The sequence below is a fragment of the Indicator indicator genome, chromosome 13 (assembly GCF_027791375.1).
Source record: "Indicator indicator isolate 239-I01 chromosome 13, UM_Iind_1.1, whole genome shotgun sequence".
In the NCBI taxonomy this organism is placed as follows: Eukaryota; Metazoa; Chordata; class Aves; order Piciformes; family Indicatoridae; genus Indicator; species Indicator indicator.
Genome location: NC_072022.1, coordinates 14073420 through 14094434, shown reverse-complemented (window position 1 = coordinate 14094434; position 21015 = coordinate 14073420). Strand labels below are relative to the sequence as shown.

General features: G+C 50.2%; 2 protein-coding genes across 2 annotated transcripts in view; one reads left to right on the top strand and one right to left on the bottom strand.

The window, feature by feature from the left end:
* Nucleotides 1-7867, top strand: part of NGEF (neuronal guanine nucleotide exchange factor) — a 39280-nt gene extending 31413 nt beyond the window's left edge. Inside the window, exons 10-15 of the mRNA XM_054386178.1 lie at nucleotides 237-326; nucleotides 2666-2829; nucleotides 3772-3927; nucleotides 6396-6475; nucleotides 6951-7055; nucleotides 7695-7867. Coding sequence (XP_054242153.1) covers nucleotides 237-326; nucleotides 2666-2829; nucleotides 3772-3927; nucleotides 6396-6475; nucleotides 6951-7055; nucleotides 7695-7867 — 768 coding nt within the window. The remainder of the gene's footprint in view (nucleotides 1-236; nucleotides 327-2665; nucleotides 2830-3771; nucleotides 3928-6395; nucleotides 6476-6950; nucleotides 7056-7694) is intronic.
* A 3053-nt stretch (nucleotides 7868-10920) lies between these two features.
* Nucleotides 10921-20265, bottom strand: SNORC (secondary ossification center associated regulator of chondrocyte maturation). The gene is made up of 3 exons (XM_054386261.1): nucleotides 20181-20265; nucleotides 11747-11935; nucleotides 10921-11030 (listed from the first exon to the last, which is right to left on the bottom strand). Exons 1-3 carry the CDS (start codon nucleotides 20251-20253, stop codon nucleotides 10921-10923), a joined length of 372 nt encoding a protein of 123 aa, XP_054242236.1. The 5' UTR covers nucleotides 20254-20265.
* Between the last annotated feature and the right edge of the window lie 750 nt (nucleotides 20266-21015).

The following is a 21015-nucleotide window of genomic DNA, read 5'->3' as shown; positions in this document are numbered from 1 at the left end:
GTCCTCTGATAGCTTCTGGCTACGACATCATCTGGGTGCTTGGTAGTTTTTAGTGGGTCATTTCTCTTTCCCCCCATCTCTTTTTCATGTGAAAACAGTGCTGGCAGAAGAGTGTGATTTGGTCAATTCCTGTCACAGCAGAGCACTTACCCTGTTAAAGTCAGGTCTCTCTGTGCTGTTACACATACCTGCTGAAGGCCAATGGAAGCAAATCTTTCTTACTCTCTTTTTCCCAGGTGGTGAAAGCATGTAATGAAGGTGTCAGGAAGATGAGCCGAACAGAGCAGATGATCAGTATCCAGAAAAAACTAGAATTCAAGATCAAGGTATGAGAATAGGCTGGTAATCCTTTGCAGACAGTGAATCAACAGCATCCAGGCATTGTGTGCACATACATAGCAGTGGTAAGCCAGCTGCACTCCTTTTAGTAAGTGTCCAGTGGTATCCTGGTCCATGCTGTCCTCTTCCAAAGCCGTTGAAAGCGTGGCTGCTGCTGCAGGCACTGCTTCTGTGTGTGTGGTCTCTGTGCGTGTCTGCAGCAGAGACCAGGGCAGCAATTGTATGAGATTGAACAAGGCCAAGCGCTGGGTCCTGCACTCGAGTCACAATCCCATGAATGCTCCAGGTTTGGGGCAGAGTGGCTGGAAAGCTGTCCAGCAGAGAAAGACCTGGAGGTGTTGATGGACAGTCAATTGAACATGAGCCAGTGGCACCCAGGTGGGCAAGAAGTCAACAGCATCCTGGCCTGGATCAGCAAGTGGGAGCAGGGAAGTGATTATAACCCCTGTACTATACACTGGTGAGGCCACACCTTGAGTACTGGGTTCAGTTTGGGGCCCTTCATTCCAAGAAAGACACTTAGGTGCTGGAACGGGTCCAGAGAAGGGCAACAAGGCTGGTAAGAGGTTTGGAGAACAGGGCTTGTGAAAATCAGGTAAGGGAACTGGAGTAGTTCAGTCTGGAAAAGAGGAGGCTGAGGGGAGACCACCTTACTCTTTACAACTACCTGAAAGATTGTAGTGAGGTGGTGTTGGTCTCTTCTCCCTAGTAACAAGCGACAGGACAAGAGGGAATGGCCTCAAGTTGCTCCAGGAGAGGTTTACGTTGGACATTAGAAGAAACTTCTTTGAAAGGGTTCTCAAAGACCGGAACAGGCTCTCCAGGAAAGTGGTTGAATCCCTATTCCTGGAGGCATTTCAAAGAAGCAGAGATGCTGTGCTGAGGGACATGTTTAGCACCAGACTTGTAGAGTTAGATACTGGTTGGACTCAATGATCGTGATCTTTTCCAACCCAAACGATTCTATGATTCTCTGCCGTGTCTGTACACAGATGTGACACACTGGTGTCAGACTGCCTGTGCGCAGTGGGTGGCTCCTCTCTCTCACCTCTCTTCAGAATGCAGGTCAGCTTTCAGCTTCTACTTTACATTACAAGTGATGCTAAAGGAAGATGAAAGCTACAAATTAAAACACATTAAAGCTGAAAAATAACAAAAAGAAGGCTGCCCTGCCATTTTAATTCATGCCTGCACTTACACATTAGGTACAGTCTCTAATTACCTTCTGATGATCCATTTTGGCTCCACTCAAGAAAGGACTGAGTCGATATTTAGGGACGTCTAATAAGGTCTCATTTAATATATGCCATGAAACTTCAATGCTGAGTATAAAGTTGCCAATTCTTTTCTTCAGTGCTATGGAGATGCTTCTCAGATCTGCCTCTTTCACAAACTTGAAGGAGCATGTTTAACTTCCCAGCAGTCTTTTTTGTGTACCTGAGCAACCAAAGCAAACAATACTTGAGACCACTTGTTTGGAAAGCTACACTAGGTGCCCAAGAATTTGATTTTTCCAGAGCACTTTACCAGTGTGTCAGGATTAGGCCACAGGCCAGCACTAGACTGGGGTACCTACAAAGCTGCTTTCATCTCTTGTGAAGCTTAGCCTGCAGTGACAGGCAGGAGCTGGTTCATCACTGAGCAGGGCACTGGCACAGGCAGGGCTCCTGTAGTGAAAAGAGTGCAAGAGCATGGAAAGAAACTCTGTACCACCATGCTTGTCACAGACACAGGGAGGGAATGAAGGGGGAAGGAGTAGCACTTACACAGATAGTTTCCAGTATTTCAATCATTTGACTGGAAGCGGTGTTCTTGGTTTAACACTATGTGTGATAAAACTCACTGTTGTGGCTGCATGGATAGTATCTCCTCAGGCGGGAAAAGACCCATCCAGATATAACCATTTAATATGGGGGGGGGGTTGTAGCCAAAAGTCCAAATACACTTTTTTTTTTTTTTTTAAAGTTAGTCTCACAAGCCAGAAAGGCTCAGCCCAAGTAACAAGACATGGGAGCTCCTACAGACAGATCAATCTGTGTAGGGCATAACCTGGTGTTTAAACCCAGCCTTTGGCATCGCCATCCTTGAGTGTTGGTTCATTCTCAGGCCCCTGCTGTGTCCATCTGAGCTCTGTACACTGTGCTGTAGATGGCAGAGCACACTGCCCTCTGTGTCCAGCTCTGCTCCATCCTCTGTAGTGCAAGATGTGCTGATGGGAGTTCACTTACCCTTCCTCCACATCTCCTGTTACTTTCAGCATCTTGACTGCATAAGCCCATGTGTTTTGCTGCTCTCCTGATCTTTGCCATCTTTCCCTCACTTCTAGTCTGTGCCCATCATCTCTCACTCCCGCTGGCTGCTAAAGCAGGGAGAATTGCAGCAAATGAATGGTCCAAAGACATCACGGACACTTCGCACCAAGAAACTCTTCAGAGAAATCTACTTGTTCCTTTTCAATGATCTGCTGGTAATTTGCCGGCAAATCCCTGGGTGAGTGCAATGTTTGGGTAGCACATGGGGCACCTGATTAGTCCCATATGCCCCTGGGCTTAACCAAGCTGTGACACTGTGCCCCTGTCCTGTCTCCTAGGCATTGGGAGGGCATCCTGGGCTGACCTTTATGCCCCCCACCAGTCGCCTTGCCTTTGAGTGCAGTTGACTCCTCATGGGTGGCACAGCTTTCTTCAGCTGAAAACTGATGGCAAATAGGACTTTAACAGATTCCAGGCCAGGTCTCCCAGCAGGATAAGCAAGCATTCATTCACCAGTTGCTCCAGATTGGCAGTGAGATACGTCAACTGGTGGGCTGAACCAGAAGGCCTGTCTTTCTGGGGAAAGAGTGATTTTTGACTCATTGCTGCAAGAAGAACAGCTCAGATTTAGTCAGTTAACCTTAGGCTAGAAAATTTGAGCAGCAGGGAGCAGTATGCATTTAGTCTACCAGTTATTTTGACATGGTGTAACCTGCCTCAGGAGAAGGAGAACAGCATCATGCTTAGGACTAGTGCCCGTGCAACTAGAAATTAGTGAAATACAGCAGCACAAACAGACAGGTCCCAGACAACAGCGCAGTCTTTGTAGCATTAACTGGGCTCACCGGTAGGGAGCATCTTGCCAGTCCGGCGTTTCCAATAAACATGTCGTCGCAGTGTCTGTGTGCCTGGAAATATTTTGCTTCTATGGCAGCCTGTATCCAGAAAACACAGAGGCATTTCACAAATAGGAATGAATTAAGCCTCACATTTGAGCCATTTGAGCAAGCAACTTGTTTTGGGTCATGTGGGATACCTAAGGCAGAGCAAGGACTTCTCTTTACTTCCTGCCATGCAGCAGTTCCTGGTCTGTGTCCTCAGTACAGTTCTGGGTGGTTGAAAGCCAAAGTCTCCTGGGATAACTGCAGCTTTTCCTAATCTCTTCTCTAACCTCTCCCAGGGACAAGTACCAAGTGTTTGACTCAGCTCCCCGGGGGCTTCTTCGGGTAGAGGAGTTAGAAGACCAGGGGCAGAGTTTGGCCAACGTCTTCATCTTGAGGCTGCTGGAGAATGCGGATGACCGGGAGGCCAGCTACATGCTGAAAGCATCATCCCAGTAAGTACAAGTGTCACCCCACTGACACCCAGAACTGCACTCTCTCTATGCACATGCAAGGCAGCACCCTGCCTGCATGGGGGCCAGCTAAGCTTTAGCACCAGACTTGGTAGTTAGGTAAAACGATTCTATGATTTACATGTTCAGAACATAAAATCAAGGAGGATGAATGCTGTGCACCCTCCAGCACTCACTGAGTCACTCACAAAGATAAAGGCTGTGTCTGACCAGTCCTGTGAAGCAAAGCAGCTCATGCTTGTATACAAAGGTGGAGGCCTGTTCCTCAGCATCTTCCACAGCCAATGTCGATCTTGCACAACTCTTCTGCTGCTTGGGTCTGCCTTGCTTCCCTGGATACAGGTTTGTTTGGCTCACTAATTTTTCACTTGAGGCTCCAACAGGCTCAGACTGGGCAAATGATTCAGGTGTGCTAACACAGACCTGATTGTTTTGGAACTCAGGGCACAGATTTCTCATTGACCCAAGCCTTCCCAGGCCCACATTTTCTAGGTACAGCATCTATGCTATTACAGTTTTATGTATTCCATCATATAAAAAGCTGCTAGAGATAATGTGCACCCTCAGCTTGATGGGACTTTGCTTTCAGTAGGCCAGCATTCCACATTCATATCCCTTAATGGACACCAGCCCCACTTGGGACCTTGTCCTACCTGCAGTCAGGAGGGCCTGCATCCTGACCCTCCAGCACAGTGCAGCATCAAGAAGATGAGTCCCAAGCATAGCAAGCATCTGCATCTTCTCCCCAGACATGTGACTGCAGCTTACCTCTACTGAAAATAGAGATGTCAGTCACGTTATGCAGGGCAAACGCACGTCTGACGTCTGTGAGACTTTGCTGGGCAGAGAATGATAAACCAGGCCAGAGCTTGCCTCAGCTCAGGGGAGGCAATTTTAGTTCTGTGATTCCTTATCCTGTCCCACCTTCTAGATGGCCACAGTGAGCATATGATGCATCACATGGCTTGTCAACAGATCTTGTGTGCTGAAATGTGATGTAACAATTGCTGAAGGCTGCTGTTTCAGAGTTGCAGGGATGATTGGGGCAGTACTGGACACAAACTGGAAAACTGAAGAATTAGAAGAGTTAAGTGAGTGTCAAATGGAGACTACATCTGTTCCACAGCTCTTGCAACAATGCCCAGCTCTGACCCATATGGCAGTGATGACCTGCTTGGCGGCAGCTTGGGTGGCTCTGCCAGGAGCTGGCAGTACATATGGACACAGCTGGTCCTAGGCACAGGACCTGTGCAGGTGGGCACCTTGCAGGCTGAGAGGAGCTAGGGACAGGACTGGAGTGAGGAGCTGTGTGCAAGGCTCGTTTGCAGGCAGAGCTACAAGCACAGCAAGACCCTTGGTTTGATCTCCTTCTACCAAGCCTTAGTGCACAGGGTCCTCATCCTGCACATCTTCATAGTATGAGGGGCTGTATTCATCCTGCAGCTGCGGGTGTTTTCACTGGTCCTTGGCATTATGCTTTATCCCCGAAGCAGAAGGTATTCCCAGCCCTGCAGATCAGCCTGCCAGCACTTGTCCTTCATATCTCCCTTTTAGGCCTCTCTGCTCCCAGAAGACATTCCAGTGGCTTTAGATGTGTGTCAAGTTCAGGCTTTAAAACCACCATCTAAGCAGGTGGAAAGTTCTGGCTCCCTCAGGGCCAGGAGCACAGCTGGTCCTCCAGGCAAGAGCTGGAGCTTGTGAAGATGAGCTGCCCCCTTCCAAAGCAGGTCTGAGGGAGCACCAGGCCTGGGGCTTTTGTAGCACCTGAGAAATCTTCACCCTCCTGCTGTAGACTCACATTTTGCATAGCAGCGTGCTGGATGCGGTGCTGTGTTCACACAGGTCTCTCATCTCACCAGCTGCCAAGCAAGCAGGACTCTTGGAATGTCACAGCATTCCTCTGCAAAGGAATTCATCAGCTCTGCCCTTTAAATGTTTCCGCACAGCAGCTGTGGGAAATAAAAGGTTCCCCTAACTGCTTTTCTCCAAGAAAAATTACTGCCATTGACCCACCAGGAGCTGCCTTTGCTGGTCAGGGCTCTGAGGATGCCAGGCCCCCCGCCCTGCTGCTGGTGCTCCGCAGCCATGCTGCTCACCGAAAAGGGATCCTGCTCTTCATAAGAACTGCCAGCCTTGTGGCCTTGCAGCAAGCCAGGCCTGTGCAGTGGGGCCCAGGGACTGTGCCATGTGTGACCTCTCAACTAGTGTGTACAAGAGGGAAGCACAGCATCACCGGTGAGTTTGGGACCCTGAGGGGCAGGCAGGGAAGAGGTTGTGAGAGGAGCAATTAGGAGCCCAGGACTGGCTCAGTAGGATAACTGGACTGACACCAGCACACCCTCTACACGCTCGCTGACACCAGTGCACCCTATATACACTCACCTATGGTAGTGGAGCCTACGTACCTGACAGTCTCACACTCACAGCCTTGGTTGGTCTTCCCTATACAGGAGTGAAATGAAGCGCTGGATGATTTCACTGGCCCCGAACCGGAGAACCAAGTTTGTCTCATTTACATCCAGGCTTGTTGGTAAGAGACACGGCACCTGAACCAGGAGCTCTTCACCACTACTCCAGGGCATCTTATTCTGCCCTGGTCTCATTCCAACCCCAAGGCGAGAGGGAACCTTCTCTCTGGGCTCCCTTTATGCCTTATTTTGCTCTGTTTTCATTCCAGCCCCAAGCTGAAAGGGAACCCTCTCCCTGGGCTCCCTTTATGTTTACCCCATCAAAATCCCCTTGTCTCTGGGCCTGGCCCTGGCCTTGCTCCCCTCCAGCGTGGGCTGGGCTGTACCAGCACTCTCCCTTCCTGCTCATGGGTGGCACTACAGTAGGCTTTCCCATGTTGATATTTTCTAGCTCACACCTATGCCTGGGGCACCCCTTGGCCTCTGAGAGGTTTCTTACCAGATGAGACCATTTGCAGAGCTCACGGGCTGTGTCATGCTGTACTACAGCAAGGTCTGTCCCAGTCCTTCTCTCACTCTCGCCCTGTTCCCTGGCAGACTGCCCGCAGATCCAGTGTGTCCACCCTTACTTGGCCCAGGAGCCAGATGAGCTGTCCTTAGAACTAGCGGACGTCCTCAACATCCTGGACAAGACAGATGATGGTACAGGGGATGGGATGGGGCTGGGCGTTTCTTTGCTTTTTGGGAGGGCTTTGCTCTAGGCAGGTGGCTGCTGAGCAGACAAGGGTGGGCCCTCTGGCCAGGGAGAGAGACCCTTGCATTAGCATCACAGCCGAGAAACCTCACAGCAGGATATAAGTGCCTCCTAGCACTTAGCAAATCCAGGCTGCTCTGCGTGGTGGCAGAGTCAGCACAGCCACCCTGGCAGCAGCTGTGGGCTATGGCAGGGCTGGCACAGCCACCCGGGGAGTAACCCAGGGCTGTGCTTACCTTGATGATGCTTTGCAGCCATCTGGTCCTGGTCTCCAGGTCATGCTAGTAGGTTTGGTCACGTTGGGTCTTTGCTAGGGACCACTCCTGTGGCACCAGGGGCAGCGGAGGGCACAGTGGCAGCAGCAACTGCTTTCTGCTGGCAGCCTTTGAGCCAGTTGTCTGAACACAGTACTGTGAAGGCGAGCAAGCCTCCTTGGCTAGATTTACAAACTGGGTCCACTCCAACACAGGCCTGAGCAGCTTCTCAAAAGCACTGCCAGCTCTGTAGGCTCTTTTTAGCACAATTGTCGCAGCACAGGAGCAAGGGCAAGTCCTTCCCCATTTACGCCTGTCTCTGTCTCTGCTCAGGCTGGATATTTGGGGAGCGTCTTCACGACCAGGAGAGGGGCTGGTTCCCCAGTTCTATGGGGGAGGAGATCCTGAACCCCAAAATCCGAGCTCAGAACTTGAAGGAGTGCTTCCGGGTGCACAAGTCAGATGACAGCCAGCGGAGGAAACTGGGCAGTAGAAACCGCCAGTGACCACTAACATCCCTGAGTGTCTTGAGTGCCTCTGGGAGAGGACAGAGACCGCCAGCTGGGAGAATATGCCAGTGGTGCCGTGGGTCATGGTGCAGGACCTAGTGTGCTGGACCAGGCACATGCACCCCTGAACAGACTTCCTGGCTCCCTGCCATGCTTCCTGGAGCACCGATCCTTTCCTGGAGATCAGCACTCTGAACCAGCTAAAACAACCCCTTTCCAGGTATTCTGTAAAGTCCCAAAGAGCATGAGCCAAATGGACACAGCCTGAAGGCCACCAGGCTGGCCAGCTGATCCTTTTCCCTGCACATGTGCTAGCTGGGGCTGGCTCAGGCCGCTTAGAAAAGGCATGCAGCCAATAATGTAACTAAGCAATTAATGCCACCCAGTTTGAGCACCTCCAGTTCATCGCTACCTTTTGAGTTTGGGGCCCTCCTAAAGCGACACCTCACAGGGGTAGAAACTGAAGCAGAGGAGCTGTCTTGCCACCTCTCTCACAACCCCTTGGAACCAGGCTGGGATGAGCCCCAGGAATTCCATCTCCCCAGCCCTACTGTGAGGCTGCTGGGCCCATTCTTAGGGGCAGACCCTCCCATCCGCTTCCAGTCAAATGCTCCATAGCCAGCACTGCTCCACCAACAGCCCAACCTCGCCAGTCCTGAACAACATCTCTGCCCTCCTGAACGCCTTGGAGCACATCTGGGTCCTGACCCATGTCTCACCCCTTCTTCCACAGACAGCATCCCCCTGCAGAAGCCTGGCATCACAGCCTTTCCCAGTTCTATGGCATTGTCTTTGCTGCTGCTGAGGCAAAGAGCAGGGCAGCCATGCCAGCACTTCCCCACACACCACCATGTACCATGGGAGCACCAGCAGACCCAGGCTGCCACACAGCATACAAGTGACAATACTCTAGAAGCTGTTGTCCCACAGGCTGTGGGAGACCCAGTGATTCCTGCCTGCATGCTTGTAACCCACAGCACCCAGCCACGTGCACAGCCTGCACGCATGAGCTCCCTCAAAGGCTCACCTCCGTGTACATACACCAACCCCCTGTGGAACCGGATCATCGCTCCTTCCAGCTGTGGCTCTGAGCATCGCATGGAGCCCAGGGCACAGCACCAAGACTAGTCAGGGGATGGACCCACGGCAGCTACCTGTTGTTCATGAGCCTTGCTCTGAACAGTGCCACACATGGTCACAGCCCCTTTGCTACAAGCTGGTGCCAAGCTGTGGCCAGCATCCAACAGGGAAATGAATTCTTCCACATCTCTCTGTAACACTGCAAAGGAGTCTTCCAGGCACTGTGGCCTGCACTGATCTATGCTCCAGTGGTGCCATGGTTGTACTCAAGGGGATGGAGAGCAGGTGCCTGCTGATGGCACCAGGTACCAGCCACAGAGTGGAAGAGTATAACCATGGTGATGGTGGCATGGGGAGAAAGCAGGACACTGGAAGCTCCTGGAGCAAGGCTCTGGAGCACTGCACTAGAGCTGGTCTTTGGGCCCAGGTTACATGTAGGGTGTGCAGTGTGAGGCTGAGGCTGGGGCTGGCACAGCCAGCCAAAAGTCACCCTGAACTGGGAGGGAGCTACAGCCAGGCCCCAGGTTCAAACTGGTGGGAGCCACAGCAGTGAAGGGACAGCAAGGGGGTTCACCTTCAGGTCTAGTTCAGTACCACTACATCAGGCTATGACAACAGCCAGCAGGGCTGTACCTACCCTGGCCACTAGTAGCACTCCAAGAGAGGGCCCTAGACAGCTCACACCAGCCAAAGGCTCCTGGCCACCTGCCAGCACCCAGCCCAGAGCTGGGGGTCAGGAACGGACTACAGCACCCAGTTTGGTACTTTATCTGTGGAGACCCGAAGTCAGATCCCCCAGCAGCATCCCACAATTACCTGAGTACAACCACAGCTCTGGCTCAGGGTGCAGATCTTGCAGCAGCCAGAAATTCCCTAGCCAAACTGCATCTAGCAATTCCTTAAAGCTCCAATAAATCATCACCACCCAGGTCCTCCATCTTTACAGCCCAGCAACCAGCCGAGTCCAGGCACAACAGCCCTACAGGCAACCCGGGATGTTTTTTGCATCACAGAAATGCTCCTTTACCAGTCGGAAACAGCTCCGTTGGTAGTGGAGGGGCAGACCCAGGTTCCCCAGTACCAGAACACTGGTTCTTCACTGCTTTTTTTCATGAGGTAGGAGAAGGAGATCCCAGAGCTGCTGTGCACTGTCCCAAGACCCACCAAGCTCTGTTACTCGCCTCAGACCCTCTTGCTCTGTTGTGATGTTTTAGGACTCCAGGCCCTAGGCACAGACTGTGCCATTTTCAGGCACCAAGTGTCATCCAGTGTTACTTCCTCAGACCCAGCCCCGCACGCCTCCGTTTCAGTGGTCTCAAGTGTTGTACAGGGCCAGGCCTGGGGCCCACAAGCTGGGGCCAGAGGCCCCCCAGCCCCCACCAGTCTGCCTCAGTGAACTGAGAGGAGCTTCTTGTCTCGTTTTTCTGTGTAATGAAATATAGCTGAGAAACCCAGCACCAAAGCAACACGCCTCCATCTTCTTCCTCCTCCTGAGTTCCCTCCAGTGTGATGGGGGGGGGGGGAGGTTTGCAGGGAGGTGGCAATTGGCCCAGACACAGAGGGTGGAAGTGGGGCTGCACATGGAACACGGGGTGAAGTGAGGCCAGGGAAGTATTGGGGTGGTTCACACCAACTGGACAACTCTTCCAAGGAAAGCAGTGCATGGGGATGCCCAACACTGATACTGCCACCCAGGCTAGACCAAGAGAGCTGTTGCCAACTGCAGGTTCCTCCTGACTGGAGGGGTGTGTGATTTTGGCTGCCATGGTCGAGCTTGCTGGGTCCACCTGCATCCAGGAGATCTGCACACTGAGAGCAAAGAGCCCTTTGCGATGCTGTGGCTTTGCCTCTAAGTGCAGAGGCTGGAGCACCCTTTGCTGCATCCACAGCAACATTTTTCCCCAGGGGGCCTGGACAGGTGGGGAGCAGGAGGCAGGTGAGTTGTGTTACAGAAAAATCTTTTATTGAGTTTAAGAAGCCGAGAACTTTCTCAGTGTGATGACAACCAAGGCCACAAGCACAGATGTACCCAGCAGGGAGGCGATGACAATGGCACCAATGGCTCCGGGCCCCAGCGAGCCTGCAGGGACAGAGAATAAGGTAGCTTGAAGTCAACAGAACTGGTGAGTCCCAGACAGGCAGGGTTATGGGGATCACCTCACACCCAGCATTTCCCAGTCATCAAGTAACACTCTTGCCCTGGAACTACTTGCACTAGTGGTCCTGTTCTCATGTCCCTACACAGCTGAGGTAGGTGTCTGTGTCCCAGCAGCACTGAACCCTTGGGTAGGAGCTGGAGCCAGCCACTGCTTCCTTAGCCAGCTCCTGGTTACAAGCACAGCTGGCACAAAGCAGGTCTTTGGTACTCAGCTGTCCTGCTAACACCTGCAACCAAAAGTCATTTTGCTTGTTGCAGAACCACATCACAACAGGAACCTGCTGTATTTCAGGGCTGTCAAGGCACTTACGCTCCCCTCTTAAAGAGCTCTTACCCTGGAGACCCATGCCCATGCTCAGAACACTTTGTGCAGGTACCTACTGTGATGAGTCAGAGCTGGGGTAAGAAGAAAGGCCTTGGCAGCTGCTCTACGGCTAGCAAGCACTCCACAGCAGAGGCTTTACTGCAGGGAAGTTTCCCTGAGCAGGTGATAGAGGTTCCTTTCCCCCTCCAGCAGCATGGCTGGGGATAAGCCACCTCTGGGGAGATGACAGGCCCACAAAAAAGCAAACCTGCAATGAGGACTTCCCAAGCTGCTGTGGAATGACCTGCGGGCAGCCCTTCGTGCAGCCACTTACCGTCCCCAGCATCCATCCGGTGCAGGTGCGTGGTGTCCTCGGGCTCCAGCTTGGAGGTGTACAGGGGGAAAGCAGTGGCATCCGAGACTCGGGCTGTGGTGGTGGTGGCAGCATCGAAGGGGCCAGCTCCAGAGGGCAGCTCGGGTGGCTCGTTCCAAAAGGTGGGGACAGGGTCCTGAGGGTACTCTGCTGGGAGACAAGCATCGACAGTCACTCATGGGCATGGGTAGCCCTGTCTAGGCTGCTGGTGACTGCAGTCACTCAGAAGAGCCACAGGTCAGCAGGTTCCTGGACTCCAGCTGCCAGATGAGTGCCCAGCCTTGGGTGGAGGATGACTTGAGGGATGAGGAAGCCAGTGGGACAGAGCTCTTGTCAGGGACGACACCAGCTCTGCAGAACACCAACACCCAGGGCAGCCAAAGGCAGTGCCTGTGCCCTGGGGTGAAACCAGGTTGTCACAGGCTTTCATGGGAACTTGGTGTATACACAGCACACACGGGACAACAGATTGCTCCTCCCAACTGTAGGACCTCTGCTTGTGTGCATGAACTTGCATGAACATTCACAGCCAGTTTGCTCATGGGTGCCCATGAGACTGGACCAGGAGCAGCTGTCACATGCCTGCGACAGAGGCGACCCAGCCACCTGCACTGGCCAAATTCACAGCATCTCAGATCCTTTCTGTCCAGCACCAACAGCCTCCACAGTGTAGGAAGCCAGAGGCGCTGGCAACATGATCCCCTAGATCACAGTCTCAGAACCTCAGCTTCCCTCTGCCCCACCTCCAGGGATAAAAGCCGACATCTGTTTGATGTTACTATTCACCTCCTGTTATTTCTTCCCACTGTGGGGTCAGGGACTAAACCAGAGCCTGTCTTCGTGTGGCTGAGCCCAGTGCTCCCTCTCAATGCATGGCTTGTTCAGTTGGACCCCAGCAGGAGCAGGAGACATTCCACAGCTCCCTGAGGAAACCGCTGGGAATGTTGCACTGGGATGGGGAAAAAAAAGCTGAAGGAAGGAGAAAAAAGAACAGCATCCAGTTCCAGAGCCCACTTCAATTGCCTCGATGGTTATGAGTGCTGAGAAAGATGGCTCAAGGGAGCTGGAGCAAGCAGCCTGGGCTCCCTGGGGTAACAACACCCCAGCTTTGGCACAGTATTTCTAGGTATACCAGGGGCACTCAAAAGACTTGTTCCAGGTTCTCCCTGGCCCAGCAAGAGGTAGCTGCATCTTGGCAATGCCAGTCCCAGCTTTAAATACGTGGAATCCTTCTTGCCTCTGGACAGGCAGCTAGCACTTTGTGTGAGAAGAATGAGCTGAAGAACCCCACTAATGGGCTCCACCATGCTTTGGTCTCCTCATGCTTTGCCTTCCTTTGTAGAAGCCCTGCAAGGAACAGGAGGATCCACACCAAAACACTCACCTTTGCTGCCTGTACAAAGACGCTAACAGGACTTACTGCAGGGCTCACATTGAAGAGTAGCTCCCACTGTCGCTGGAGCTATTTGAGGCTGCTTGCAGACTCAGGAACACAATGAGGTTCTAGGCTAGTTCTGCAAAGTTCTTGCTACAGCTATAAAAGCTACAGGATTTTCAGCAAAGACAGCTGACAGGTTTAACTCTGGCCCAATAAGCAGTAACAGAGACAAGAAAGTCCCCAGTGTGAGGTCTGTGCCAGTGAAGCCAGGCAGCAACACCAGCTCACTTTGGCTGGCTGATCTACCCTGGTGAGAAATTGGGAGCAGCAGTGGATACCTTGTCCTCACACATGTGGTGTATTTGCGGTCACTGAATCAGAGGCCAGCACCAACACTGCAGTCCTTCCCATGTGGCAGAAGAACAGCATACTGGGAGGACCTCCTTGTTGCATTTGCCAATCCTCTTTTCCCCTCCAAAGCCAGACATGCTGGGTGTACCCTCACACCTGACCAAGGGATCTCTATCAGGGACAGCCTCTTCCTGACACCCAGTTCTCAAAGAGATGAGAAGGGAGTACCACCCCTTCCAGTTGTAGAGCACAGGCTTTTTCTAACCAGACTCTGAAAAGTTCTCTCCTGTCCCCAGTGAATCCAATTCCTGCAGGGCAGGGGGGAAGTAGTTCTCTAAGCAGGGCACAGAGCTGATTTCTGATGGCCAAGTCAAAGGGAAACAGTTTAATTTGTTTATGATGATCAGGCATTGGAGTAAGTTGCCCAGGGAGGTGGAGTCACCGTCCCTGAAAAGTGTTCCAAGAAACATGTGGACATGGCACTTTGGGACATGGTTTAACAGCCATCATGGTGTCAGGTCGATGGTTTGACTCAATGATCTTACAGGTCTTATCCAGTCAAAATAATTCAGTGATTTTATGATCGAAATGACAAGACCTGAATACAGTCCTGAATGGCTTCTGGATATGTATTTAATTAACCCTCCTCATCTGATGAAAATCTGCTTTTAGTTCACTGTCACAGAAAGACCAGAGTGCGCTAAACATGCGTTTGCAGTGTAACTGTAATGGGGCTTCAACAAAGGGAGACACAACTCCTCCTGGACAGGTCTAGTGCCATGCCAACAGGAGATGCCAGCTCTCAAGCAGAAGTCATGCACGCTGCTTTGGAACCAGCACTTTTCTTTCCAAGAGAAGCCTTTAAGCTTCCCTCCTAAACTAACACTTTGTGTCCTCAGATGCCTACGTTCCTGCCCACTTGAGAAGACCAACTACCCATCCACCTCTGCCCACACATCACCATGTTTCTTTCACAACCCAAGAAGTGGCAGCTGCTTCCCCTGCAAGTACCCTGATAGTCCCAGTGAGCTGTTGCTGGCTGAGGGTGGTGGATCTCCAAAGGAGCAGCATTAAGTGCCACAGTTCCATTTCAGTCCTTTGGTAAAACCAAAAAAATTGAGGGGGATGAACAGAGCATGTGTTAGGTGCCAAAAAGCTTCTGACTGCAGAAAGGGGGACATGTTCCATGTACCTGAACAGATTCTTCAAGTGACAGCTCCAGACCTGGCAGCAGCCTTTCATGGGGAAAGGCCAAGTTGCACAGGATTTCTACTGCCTTGGGACAGGTCATGGCATTTTTCACTTGTGCAAGACCCAAACATGTCACAAGCTCAAGTGGGGGTGCAACTGAGGGTTGTAAACCAAATACCAAAGTAACACATGGTTTTTCTGTTTGCCCAAGAATTTTGTAGAAATTAAAAACTACCAAGAAACATGCTCAAAACATATCCATCACAACGTCAGGTGCTTAACATCTAGGTGACAGCCAGGCAGTAGCTGTGCTGACAGCAGTCTTAGGACCAGTCCCATCTCTGAGAAAACCCACCTGGTGCATTCATGTGGTTTGTTTGCCCTGGAGTGACTCAGGAGGGGCAGCAGGTGGGCACATGGAGAGACTACCAGGCTGCTGACATAACCCCACCACTGTCGAGCTGTCATGCCTCAGTACTTGATGCTATGAAGGCAGAGAAAGTTCACGTGCCCATGGCACAAACAAGGTCTTCCCCAGCACTAACCGTGCCTTGGCACTAGAGCACAGACGAAAGGCTACTGCTGCTCCACAGACTACCACTAAAATCCACTTGGTAAAATCACAGTTTGAGAGCACTAAAGAGAAAGACACGGAAAAATCTCAGTTATTGGGAGTTTTCCAGTGCAAAGACGGAACCTAGAAAAAACGGATATCAAATATTTATTTCAGTGTTTTGCAACAGGCCAGGAGGAAGATGGCTCCTCTTCCTTCCCGGACTGACACTACAAATTCCCTTATTTCAGGGAAACAGCTACACTGCACCATGTATGCTCCCTCTCTCTGGCACAAGTTAGTTACAACTGAGGCCAGGAAAAGGGGAAAAAAACCCACCAGAGTTACCACAGGATGAAAACACACACCACCAGCTTTCTGAACAATGCAGCAGCCCACTAGGACTTCAGCAAGCTCTAGAAGAGATGACACCAAATGCAACTTGATGAAACTGCTGCTGCAATGCTGTAATGGTTTTAATTTTTCTTTAATTTTTCTTCACAACTTCAAGCAGAGAAAGCAAAAGAATGTAAATAAGTCACTACTGGGTGTAAGAAAGCAAAATAATGATTATTCTAAGCACTTCCATTGGAGAGGTAGAAATGTTTAAGAATCTCTCCCAAAACAAAGTTGGGGCAGTCTGAGTCGGGGACTTGGCTTGCTCGCTCGGTTTTTCTGTCTGTCTGCTGCTTCTTTTCTGGCTGAAGATAACTCTGACCTTGGCAAGCTAAGTCTAACAGCCTCTCTGATTCTTGACTCTCTGCCTTCTTCCAGGGCGGGCTCAGGGGAGGCCCCTTGGGGGAAGCAAAGGGAGCTTGGCTGTGCTTTTCTATTGATCATACATATTTGTAAATGTTGTGAATAGTGTATACTTGTACCTATTCATTGCATTTCATCGTAGATTGTAGATCTTCTTGTAAATACAGCTTTCATTTGCTTCCAGACTGAGCTAGCCTGGTTATTGTCGGTGTGGGGGTATTTCAGCTCTGACACTGTTACAGTGCAAAGGAGGTGGGGTGAGCTGCCAGTACACTGACATGGTAGCCACACCCCAGATGCTCACTGGCTGAAAGACTGGAAAGGTCTCTGTAAGTGATAGATCTCAAAGAAACCAATCATATCTGAAGGATCCTTCAAGTCACCCCCCAGAAATTAGAACCTCCTCAAAGGCAGACTCTGCAAGATCTCAAGGTTGGCAGATGTGGCTGCCTAGCATCTTCATTCATGGAGATCAGCCACCAGGGACTAATACTCTTCCTCACACAAGCTGCTTTCAGCTTCTCATCATCCTTACAACTTGTCACTAGGAGATGACAGGCTCAGGCAGGAGGGTTGGACTTGAAGATCTCCAGAGGTCCCTTCGAAGCCCTAATATCCTGTGATCCTGTGACTTTCCTCCTCCACTGAGTCACACCTTTATGCTTACAGTGACGGAAGTGAGCACCTCAATAGCACAGAGATGCTCAGTAGCCCTGGTAAATAGGGAAAGGCACCCACTGTAACCTGATCATTGCACACAGCTTCTTCAGTCAGAACAATTCACAGGTCAACTTCATGGCATCCAGCGCCACTTGCTCACACCCTTTTCAGAACCTGCTTTTATTCTTACAAATGTTTATGTCTTCACATTACATCCACTATGATGAGAGGGAAAAGGTCGCTTTCTGGAGCACACCCTCTACCTCTAAGCCAGAACCCTTAGCTGGCAGTTGTAATTTATAGTAGTAATTTATAAGGAGCACTGGTACAGAGCAGTGGTCTACAAACACCTGCTGTAAGTCTGGACAGACCTGTTGGAACAACTGCCTCTTTTTCAGAGATTCACCTGACAAAACCTATTGACTACCTCTAACATTCTAGTATCTGAACTTTAAAAGCTTCATAATCATCTTTGTTTCTCCTGTGGAGAATGAACATGTACGAGTTGCTACAGAAAGATGTCCTAGGACAAGGTCTTGTCCTGTATGTTTTCCTTTAACACATCTCTTGCTCTGCTGCTGTTTCTCCTTTAGGCATTCTGATGTGCTACTGCAATTCCCACATTAGCTCAAAACAAAGAAGCCCTCATCACAAACACAGATATCAAATATATACGATCCACAAAGGAAGGCCTTGTAAAAGCTTTTTACTTGGAGCTCTGAATTCATCACATGACTTGAAACAGTTTTTTATGATAGAACAAAATAAAATCCAACTCTTCACAATGTTTCTGCACTCTAGGCCTACGTGCCACTTGGGTTGAGAGAACAAAAGCAGGGAAGATTTGGGTGTGCAAAAAATTCCTTTGATCTGGCTCTGCTTCCTTGGTACCTCAAGTCAATTGTTTCCCCACCTTTGACAGTCAGGATATGGGGGGTTGGGTGGTGTGTGTGTGGAATAAAAGAAAAGAAAATCAATAACTAAGAAATTCCTGATTTCTCCAGTCACAGAGCCCTCACCAGGAAACTAGACTGGCTGGGGAACCCACCAGTGCCCCAACATGTTCTGACTGCAACACTCAGACAGGAATCTTGGTTGCCAGGAAGACTCTTCATGTCTTGCTGACCTCCTAAGCCCTTACCTGAGCCTTTCAGTACCAGGTAGCCCTGAGTCCCCCACTCTGATAAAATTATATCCAGCAAGGAAGAGAAGACTCATTCTGGACCCTGGGTCTGCACGGCCAGCATCAACTGCAGCCCTCTTTTTCTGCTGACTGTGGAGGGATTTGGTATGAGGTTCTGAAATGAGAGGGCAGGAGCTGGGTGAACTTTGAGGCCAGCAACAGGCTGTCCAGCTCCAGGTAGCCACAGCAGGCACAGGGCCAGGGCAGGGATGAAAAGAGGCCTTCATGGGGAGCACAAAGGGCAGCCTGTGATGTGCGAGCATCGGGAGTGTGAGCGTAGAGCAGCATGGAGCGCTGTGGTTCTGATGAATGTTAAATAAACTTGTTTACAGGAAGGTAGGGCTGCATGTGTATGCATGAAGAGCAGAGGCCTGTCTGTGCCCTTCCCTTCTTTATCTGCACAAGGCAGGAAATTTCCTTTTCTAACAGTGTGAAAAGCAGGAAAAAAAAAATCCACTGTGCACTAGAAACCCCTGTACTGGGGTAGGCAATTCTGCAAACACAGCAGAAAATCGTTCTGCTCCTCAGATGGCTTACCACATCAGCTTGTCCCGCTTTGAAGTCAGATTTCTTAGAGGCCTTCAGCTTCTAAAATGCCACGAGGTATGGAGTTTCTCCTACAACCAGGATCCACATGCTGCATTCACCACTACAAAGTTCTTCAAGAGCTATGGGCCTCACTGCACTAGCAAGACTCACCCACTAAGGAATCAAGTGAACTTGGGAGTATTTCACAGGAGCAAAGTGACACAGGGAGGCAGCAACAGGTACAAACCACGGCAGCAACACCAAGACAAGAACAAGGACACAGGAAAGCAGGCAAGAGGGGGGCAGAGCAAACAATCACCAAATATCGGAAACTTACAACAGCATAAAAGAAATCTAGGCTCAGAGAGGAAGCAGGTGATTTTTTCACTGGAAATTAATCCTCTTACCCAGAGTGAAAGACTGTTACTAGTTAAGAAAAGACCTTACCTGGTTTGGGGAAAGAGTGCTGCCACTGCTTCTGGGAGCATGAGCAAGATAAACTGAAATTGTGTTTACGTTATTAACGTTCCACTATACACAAATCACAGCTTAGGGTTCAAGAAGGAAAACAATCACTTTTTAGTGCTTTTTCTTAGTTATTTTAAGGCTTTCCAGCAAGGAGGTGTCCTACAAGAGGATCTGTGGGGAAAATACCAGCTACAGTAATTCTGTTATTGCAGCCACATATGTGCCAGTTAGGTGCAGCAATTCTCCTACCCATATGAAAGCTCCTTTAAAAAAAAATAACTTCACCTAGACAGCCAGACAGCTTGTCAGGGTCTCTGCTAGGCAAGATGCTCAGAACAAACTGGAAAAAAACTGTGATTCAGCTTTGACTCCAGGTCTTGGAAAGCAGGACATGGAAAGCAAGCACTGTGCTCTTGCCTGTTATCTTGGCCTGAGCAATCCCTTCATCTTCACCTCCACTTAGAGAGATGCTTTAAGGGAAACAGTTCCTCACAGGAGCCTCTTTCCACTCATATGCTCAGAGCCCAACTATAGTGTCAGTTTGGAAGTCAGTTTTCCCTCACTTTTTGCAGCTCCTCTCAGTCCAACCAGCATCTGAAGCTGGCTGTGACCTTGGCTAAAGGCAGGAGCAGTTTATGCTGAAGTTGCTGACCACCATCTCCTAACCAAACAGTGCCAAACAGAACAGGTGTTTCTCACCTACTCCCATTCCCACATTCTCACTGAACTCCAGTCAGAGTCACATACCTTCCCAGTGCTGCTGCCTGCCTCAGTACACCCAGCTCCAGACAAAATCCTGCTTAGTTCCACACCTCAGCTTCTGAACAGCCTAAATGTTTTCATAGACACCCCCACATTTCTCCTTACAGTAGGTGCTGAAGTGCTCTTCTGGAGTAGAAAGCATAGAAGAAACCAGAAAATACATGCTTTAGCCAAAGAAAAATGTTTCTTTTTTTTTGATTGTATCTTCTTGCTATTAAAAGCTGACAGAGCCTGGCCAATGAGCTGCCGAGAGCACTCCATCTCCCATTGACTGACCTGTCTACAGATCGACTGCCACCAATACTCACATAAGTGCTGCTGCTGCTCTGCTAAGGATAAATTACAAAGGATGATCTTCTTTTTCACCAACAGAAGCTTTATCTTGGGATACAGAATATTCTCCTAATCACCATCAGCCATCAATACCAAAACTAGTCTCTAATAATCAATTACAATTCAGTAAATACTTATGGACCTTTATAGGAGAAGAAGAGGATACAGAGGCAGTTTAGGAAAAAATCTGCCATGCTTTCAGTCTTCAAATGCAAACATAGCTCCTTACCTGCCAGGGCAGCAGGGACCAGGATGCCGCACAGCGTTAGAAGGACCAGGCAAAGGGCTCTGTGATAGGGCATGGCTTCCCTCTGGAAAAGCGTCAGCAGGAATTCTTAACACTCTTCAAAAGTGCACAACAACTTGGAAGCGTCACTGGGATAATAAAAATTTTCACCTGACTGGACAAAAATAAAAATTTCCTTCACAACAGCAAGTGGATAGAATGTACAAAGCCCAGCAGAGACTCACTCTCTGACTTCTAGAGCACACCTCCTTCTGAAGGCAGCTCCACCCTCTAAAATCCATGCCTAAAACCCCATAGGCAGCCGAGCCGTTAGGCATCCATCACACTGCCAGGCCAGTGCACACATGAGCAGTTGTTGGGTAGCCCTTCCCAGAGGACAGGGGGATGCTTCTGGAAGCCTTCCCTCCGGCCAGTGATCCCACGGCATGAGAAATAACACAGGAGCCATTGGGGCAGCTAACCTCGAAACCAAGCAGACCAACCAACCAGAGAGGTTTTGCTCTCTCCTCAGTGTGCAGGGTGGCAGTGGCCTTACCCAGGTGGGTGCAGCAAAGAACAAGGGCCTCAATTTTTTGAGGCTAAAACGTTCTGAAACAGAGCCAGAGCAAGCTCCATGGCATCCTCATTTTCTGGGTGTAATACTTACAGAGGCAGACAAGGAGCTGTGTGTGGTCTCTTCTGGCAGAATTACCTTTGAAGTCTATTAAGTTTTTCAGAAGAGTCATCTTTGTCAAGCAAAGTCAGCATCCCTCTTGGAGGTGAACAGCACACATGCTGCCTCCTCCTGCAACCCTCTGCCACTCTGTCCCTCCCCTCC

Coding starts and splice junctions, on each gene's coding strand:
- SNORC (XM_054386261.1), bottom strand. CDS start 20,253: ATGCCCTATCACAGAGCCCTTTGCCTGGTCCTTCTAACGCTGTGCGGC. Junction 11,936..20,180: donor GGTCCCTGCTGCCCTGGCAG/GTAAGGAGCTAT, acceptor CTTGTCTCCCAG/CAGAGTACCCTCAGGACCCT. Junction 11,031..11,746: donor CCGGATGGATGCTGGGGACG/GTAAGTGGCTGC, acceptor CTGTCCCTGCAG/GCTCGCTGGGGCCCGGAGCC.